The 7635-nt window shown below is 46.6% G+C and overlaps 1 protein-coding gene across 1 annotated transcript; it reads left to right on the top strand.

Moving 5' to 3' along the window:
• Nucleotides 1–1222: 1222 nt before the first annotated feature.
• Nucleotides 1223–2944, top strand: TRH (thyrotropin-releasing hormone). Its single transcript, XM_009082508.1, has 2 exons — nt 1223–1579; nt 2358–2944. The coding sequence occupies exons 1-2, from the start codon at nt 1384–1386 to the stop codon at nt 2942–2944; spliced, it is 783 nt and encodes a 260-aa protein (XP_009080756.1). The 5' UTR covers nt 1223–1383.
• Nucleotides 2945–7635: the final 4691 nt, after the last annotated feature.

Raw genomic sequence — 7635 nt, 5'->3', positions numbered from 1 at the left:
AAAAAAAACTTCTTGTCTTTACACTGAGTTACATAAAATCCAACCTGATCTCTAGAGAATGGCAAAGCTACAATATGAATGAATACATGGAGGTGAGAAAACAACCAGCAGAATTTTAAAATGCATTCAAAACACAGCTCTGTGAGAGCAGTAAAAAAACCAAACCCAACACATCACATCCCCTAAATTGCCTCAGAGCTATTTGCATACAGGGTCCAGAGGCAGCACAGTATAAGTACAGCGACAATCCACCCAAAGAGCTCACAGCAGTGGCACTGTGGATACTCCTTGTGTCTGTGGCAGCAAGAGGCAACCTCAGATGTGTGAACAGCTCTAAAGGACCATCAGTCTCTTGGCAGATGCTGCAAATAAACATCTGAAACCACAAACCAGGTAATGTACCAGATCATTTCCTTTTTAGCAGATTCTGCCTTTGCAAAGTCTGAAGACTGCTCTGAGCCAAACAGCCTATATGATATCCTTAGGGCTGTAAGGACTTAAGCAGAAGGGAGGAGAAGGGAATAAGCTCATTCCCTATCTAAAAACTTGTAGAAGTTCGAAAAATTGTTCATTCCTTTTATGTTCCGAAGGTCTAATTAAGCTAAACAACTGCTATGCTAGTACTAAAGACATATTCCACTCTACTGCAGGAACTTTGCTTGCTGGAAAACAAATCCTGAAGTGTGTTAGGAACTCAGTGCTAGCAAGGAGAAATAGAAAAACACTTGTTATCTGGGCAAGAGATAACAGAGGATACAATTGTCATTATGACTGAAAAAAACCACGAGTGCTTCTCCAGTGCAAGAAATCTGCCACAGAACACAGCTGTGCTCTCATCCTGACAGACACATTGATATCTTACACACATTATCTATACATTACAGGTATAGAAATGGACAGTAAAACACTGTCAGACTATTAAGGTTTGGCTTTAACTAAAGGTGGAATGGCAGTGCTGCAAATCCCAGTACTGTAAAGGGAATAGCCTGGTGGGTTGGTACTGTGGGTTGTACCTCACAGGGCAACACCTAACCCAGAGTTCAAGGGAGAAATCAAATCCTTGGCAAAAGGCAAAGGGAAATCACTGGATTTAAGAATTATCTGTATATAAAATATTCGTATTTATTCTGCCAGAAAAAAAATGAACAAGTGCCTGGGTTTAATTATAAAGAATTGACAGATTCTTTGGAGGACATAAAATAAACAGAGTTTAGCCACAGAAGTGAGGAAGGACCCTAAAAGACTGGGCTTTAGACCCTAAAATGCAGAGCTGCATTTCCTTTGGGGAGTCTGGGAATATTGCTGTTACTGCTAGGTTTGTTTGCTCCATCCTTCCCCCTGTTGCTCTCTGTCCCATGAAGCTGCAGGAACCCCCACCCCACAATGCCATCAATCCAGCTGCCCCTGCTACTCCTCTGCTGTACCTTGTGTGGTGTTTGCCTCAACGGGGGACAGTCCCTTCCAGAGGAGAGTGAGAGCATCAGAAGTGGTTCCCAGGATGACAACCTGCAGAGGTCTGAAAGCCTCATTCTTCAGTCTATCCTCAGGCAAGCTGAAAAGGAAGAAGAGATGAATCAAGGTATGTATCCCACTGGGACATCCGTTTGGTGATGCTGGCATAGCACTTGGCTGAGATCTTTAGACCCAAGGTATGGTTCCCAGGTTCTGTCACTAAGGGCAGGGGAAGGGTACAAGGGCTGCTGCAATACAAAGACAGGGAATTCTCCAGATGTGCTTTCTTCTCCGAGATCTCCCCACTTAGGCAAGGCTGTACCAGCTGCTGCATTCACCTGTCTGGCAGGAGGACATTCCCTATCTGTGGACCCTGTACCTAACATCAGCAGGAGGTTGGCATGCTACCATTCACCTACTATCTGGTGGTTCCTACACCCCAACACATGTGGGCTTTTCCCACAGCTGGGGATGCTGGAGGCTGCTCCCAGGTCTCTGCCTCCCAGGCTGCAGATGCTCTGCTCTCACGAGTCACAGCAGGGAAAGGGACTCAGACTTGGGGATGGCAGGAAGCAGCACATCTGTGCCTGTGAGCAACAAAGAGCACAGAATCCTTCCAGAGTGGAAGAGGTGTTGGCCTCAAATGCCCACTGTAAAAGTCTTCCTCCCTCTTCACATGGAGGATGAGAGTTGGTCATGTTGATCCAAGACCTGAAGTAATAAAAAGAGCTTAAGAATGAGTAAGAGATACTAATAGTGTTATGGCTGGGAGCTGCAAACACTGAATTGGCTTTCAGTGAGCACCAGATTATGATCCTGCACCACAAAACTCCAGAGAGTCCCATTTCAACTTCCTTAGTGAGGATTATGGGGGCTCATTAATGCTATTTTTTTCCCTTGGACAGAATCAAATGCTCCTCTGCCAGAATGGCTTTCCAAAAGACAACACCCTGGGGAAAAGTATCTAAGTAACCTGGAGAAGAGACAGCATCCTGGAAAAAGAGATGTTGAGAAAGACACATCTTATGGAGACATTCAGAAGAGGCAGCATCCAGGGAAAAGAGAGATGGAAGATGACCTTGATGTCTACCTGGAGCTGGAAAAGCAGCAGCCTCCTGGCAGAAGGTCACTGCTGAATCAGTTTGCTGACAGCCCCGGGGCACAGCTCACCTCCATGGGTGAGTTATCCAAAAGACAGCATCCAGGCAGGAGGTATCTGGTGTACAAGCACCAGCATCCTCACAAAAGAGGCTGGAACTACGAGGGAGACGTCAACGACCGACACGGTGAGAAACGGCAGCACCCTGGAAAAAGGCTCTGGAATTCTGACAGCTCAGATGACACAGGCCCCTGCAACTTCCAGGAGCCCTTCACCTGCAACAAAGGCAGCTTGTTGCTTGATTTAGCAGGAGATGTTAGCAGAGACAGGGTAGAAGAAAAACGTCAGCACCCAGGGAAGAGATCAGCATGGGAGAGCGAAACAGAGGAATGAGAAAATGGTTGTGTATCGTTTGCATTTGGTGAAGTAAACTGCCAGATCACTATCACATTCTGTTCACTCCCTTCTGGCTTCCTGCTGCTGAGCTCTGCACCTGCCTGTCTCTGCGTTCGTGTCCCACCGAACTCAATGGCTTTGTCACACACTTGAAGCAAAGGAACTGAAGGACCAGCTGAATGGAAGAGGCAAGTACTGAGCGTCCTCAACTCCCCCACTTGAGAAAGTCAGGAGTGCTCATTTCCTTATGCACCCAGAACAATCCAACTAGGTGTTCCTAAAGGACTAAAACAGGCTCTTAAATTTCTATTCTGATGCTGCTAATGTGGTTTCCTCTCACATCAGTGAAATCAGTAAATTAAGAGTGAGGGAGGAAACTAAACAACAGATGCCAATTGTTTCCAAATGAAACTGAGCAGGTTTTCAGCTGTAAATTTTAACATTCTGGAGACCTGAACCCTTGTGCACTACAGTCGGGACATGAGAGTTGGTCATGTTGATCATGACCAACTCTCATGTCCAGACAGTAAGCACTACAGACAGGAACTGTTCCAGCTGGAACAGAACAGATGAGCAACTTCATAGTTTGACTTGGAAGTGGCACAGCAAAACCCTTTTCATCTAAGAGGCTAAGTGCAGAGGGTGAAGGTGTCCCTGAGCACCTCAGCCACGAGCTGTGATCCCAGCTGTGTACAGCCCACACTGGAACTGCTGCCCTGGTGTGTGCACACCTCAGCCATGCCATTGAAACCCTGCCTGCTCCTCAGACATTTCACAGATCCTTTTCTGCCAGGGAGGATTTCTGACTTCCCTCCTCTCAAAGGAATGCTTTTACATCCTGTGGTCAGACTCCCAAAAGTGTTTATTTGGTATGAATGGCTCAATAAACATGAATAGTCAACTCTGGGTGTCCTTATTGGTTGTGCAAACCTACAGGAACAGTGTGAAAAACATCCAGCCAACCCAAGCTAAAGAAAGATAAACCAATTACCATCCAAAGGTGTTTTCTAGGCATAATCTTCTTGCATGCTGGTGGTCAGCACGTTTGTGCTTTCATTTTGATTGAAAGTACATTTTCTCTCAGTATCTGATACATATATCAGATTACATCTGCTTTTTTGATTAGCAAATACAGTGCAATATGATATATATACTATTTAGCCACAAGGCAAAAATTTGTTAATTGCACATCTCATGGAAGTCATTGGAAAAGTCACCCCTACCCTTTGCAGATTCTGGATTAAATCCAGAGAGCAAAGCTGTGCACTGGCCCTGACATGGCACAGTCATGCAAAGTCTTATTTCCAGCTTTAATTGAGACTCAAGCAAGCACAGATGAGTTCTTTGTTTACTCCACTTGTATATTTCTGGATGTTATTGAGACATCAGGGAGTTTGATTCCTAAAGCACAGCTTTTACAAGTGTCTTCAAAATGAGCTTTGTTTTCAATGGGAGGAGAAAGTTCACCTGAACTAGTTGTATAATTAACATTTCCTTCAACTATTTTCAGCTCCTCTCACCATTACCGCTCTGTGCCCTTCCCACACACTCTTATCACCCTTGATGTCTTTGCTGACCCACTGAAATTAGCATGGGCTGAGTGTTTCTGAGGCACATGTGGCCCCAACAAACACCTTTATTACTACTTAGCCTGGCTCATTAGTTGAAGAAAGTTTGAAAACAATATCATCACCACATCTGAAACAGTCACTGCTTCCCTGGTAACTCACTCAGGTAACATTAAACCCTCAAAGCACCAGCCAGGATACTGCTATGGATAAAACACAAGTGGAGAAGCAGCACAGGAGGGATAAGCCTGAGGGAGACAGTGCAGAGACATGACACAAAAGATGAAGAGAGGGAAATCCTCCTGGTTTTAGGAAATGGGTCTGTGGACTATCTGCATTAGAGTGCAGAAACTTCCCTCCCACTCCTGCAGGGCACTGAGGAAGGATTTGGGTTGGACACAGAGGCCCCCAAAGAAAACTGAGTTAACTACCTGCCTTGAGATTACTTTTAGACCTGTGTGAAGACTTCTTTGCTTTGTTTTCCTTGATGAAACCAATGCAGCTTAAAAGTCCTAAAAAGGAAAGCAAGAAAAGGGCATTTGTCAGCTATCAGCCAATTCACTTTGCTTCCAGGGAACAAAGGAGGACTGGGGAGGGTGAAGCAGAGCCAAAGCCTCATCAGGGCACAAATTGTGATTTGTGGAGCATGATAGTGGCTCCTGCCAGAGATGGGGCATGTCAGGTACCAATGGAATGGAATGATCCCAGCCCAGGGGAGAAAACAGCTCTTATCTCAGCCATTTGGGTTTGAACTGAGCCAGTGACCCAGACAGGACAGAGATCTCACTGGCATAGACTGAAGGAACACCTTCCTCACTGACTGCTACCATTCCCTCACCTTCTTCACACTCACATGAACTGGGAAGAAGGGAAATCTGGACTTAATAAATTACACAAATACTCCTGTAACACGGGATGGAGGTAAACCAGGATCTGACATGCCACATCAGGAGTCAGTTCATTGCCACCTTCTCTCTCTGATGGATACAATGAGTATGATGCAGCACAGACAATTTAATAGCTGATTTGTAGAAGGGAAATGTAAGATTATGACTGGGAAAACTAGGGAAAGTGATCTGAAGAGGATGTCTGAAATATGATTGCTGATTTCAACTAATTTTCACAGAGAAGCAAATGTTTCCACTCTAAACTCCCTCTTGGTTCTGAAGCTGGTACTGTGTGGGGTGTCTAAAGAAACTATTGTGAAAAAAAGAAGAGGAGGAGAAGAGAGAAAAGACAAATGAAAGATACATTAAGAATTTGTGAAAAGTTCCCTGAGCCAAAGCAGCCAAGACCAGAAATGTGGGAAGGTGACTGCCTTGCCAGCACTGAAGCAGTTAACAGCAAATCAGATCCATGGGGCTCACCAAGTTGTCAGCTGCAGCTCCTACAAACCAACATGCTGTCAGTTTGGATTGATGAGTCTGCAAACACAGGGAAAAAATCTCAGGTTTGGCATGGAGATGTGGCTTCCATCCTGTCTGCACAGGCTAATTAAATGGGTTTGTGATGCATCAAAATGTTTACTATAAGCAACTTGAGTATATTGAACATGTGAGCTCTGGTAAAAGGAACAGCAATACGCAAATATTTTAGTTCTCAGGAAAAAAATATGAGAAACACAGAAAATGGTTTAGATCCATCTCAACAAACAATGAAAAACATTTTCTCAGATAATTACAATCACAGATAATTGATGCTGCAGGAAGAGTTTTGTGCTACCTATTTCAGTGTTAGGAGATTTAAAATGAATTAAAAAATTCATTGTTAAATTATAAAATTGAATTTAGGCCAATTTTAAACACAGCCTTAATTTAGATTAACTAACCATGTAGTTTAGGGAATACTTAGGAAGAACATTCTGATTTTCATTCTGTTCACACCCCAAACTCTGTATTGAACTCAACACTGTTACATGTCAGATATTTCAAGCTCTTTCCTCACTGAACTCCCTGACAAGTAGACAGGCATCATCAGGAATTAATTCCAGCCTGAATTTACCCTCCTGTGCTGGGATCAAACTCCACTATTTAACATTCCAAATGGCACCACAGGTATCACCAGAGGTGGAAGAGCACAGGTGGAGCACACTCCTGGCAGGATGTGCTGTGGCTGTGAATCACTCCCACTGAAGTCTCTCCTCTTGGACATCAATGCCAACAACCAACTGAGCAACAGAGCAGGCCCTGAGACTCAGACAGCTCCCAAACACATTCAGAACCTATTTGCTCAGGGTGTGCAAAGGACTGTGAGAGCAGCAGAGCAGGAGTCACCCAAGGGATGTGAGGCTCTGTCAGCTGAGCTTTTCTCTCCCCTGGCAGGAGAGAACTGACCTTACCTCTGGAGCAAGAGTTTGGAAAGCTTCTCTTTCCTGAGCTGTGCCTTGTTTGCAGTGGTGCACAGTGTTAGCCAAGCCTGACTCAAAGGCAACCCCCAAGAGCACCTGTAGAACTGCAGTAAGCTGCAATTGTCCCCAGATACCTCTTCCTGCTGCAACTAGCTGGATGAGGACTAACTAATCTTTGAAGAGCTGCAAACTGAATTGCTTTAGACTGACCTGGATGTTTTAGCTTTGCAAACACTGTGTGGGGAAGGGTGATGAGCCTAAGTGACAGCAGCCAAGGCCGAGCAGCACATCCCGAGCGGAGCTCCGGGCACCGGGGGAGACACCGGGAGAGACACTGCGGGAGGCACCGGGAGAGACACCGGGAGAGACCCCGGGGGAGACCACCGGGAGAGCCCCCGGGGGAGACACTGGAGGAGACACCGGGAGAGACACTGTGGGAGGCACCGGGAGTGACAGCGGGAGAGACACCGGGAGAGGCACCGGGAAAGACACCGGGAGACGCCCCTGGGGAGACACCGGGAGCGATACCGGGGAGGCACCGGGAGGGACACCGGCAGAGACACCGGGAGAGGTACCGGTAGAGACACCGGCAGGGGCACCGGGAGCGATACCGGAGGAGACACCGGGGGAGACACCGGCGGAGACACCGGGAGGGACACCGGCAGGGGCACCGGGAGCGATACCGGGGGAGGCACCGGGAGGGACACCGGGAGGGCCGCTCGGCGCTCGGCAGGTCACGCCTGTGCCGGCCGGATGAGTCCCTGGCCCCGCCC

This window comes from Acanthisitta chloris, unplaced genomic scaffold (assembly GCF_000695815.1).
Source record: "Acanthisitta chloris isolate BGI_N310 unplaced genomic scaffold, ASM69581v1 scaffold14469, whole genome shotgun sequence".
NCBI lineage: Eukaryota > Metazoa > Chordata > Aves > Passeriformes > Acanthisittidae > Acanthisitta > Acanthisitta chloris.
This window is presented reverse-complemented; position numbering and strand designations above follow the sequence as displayed.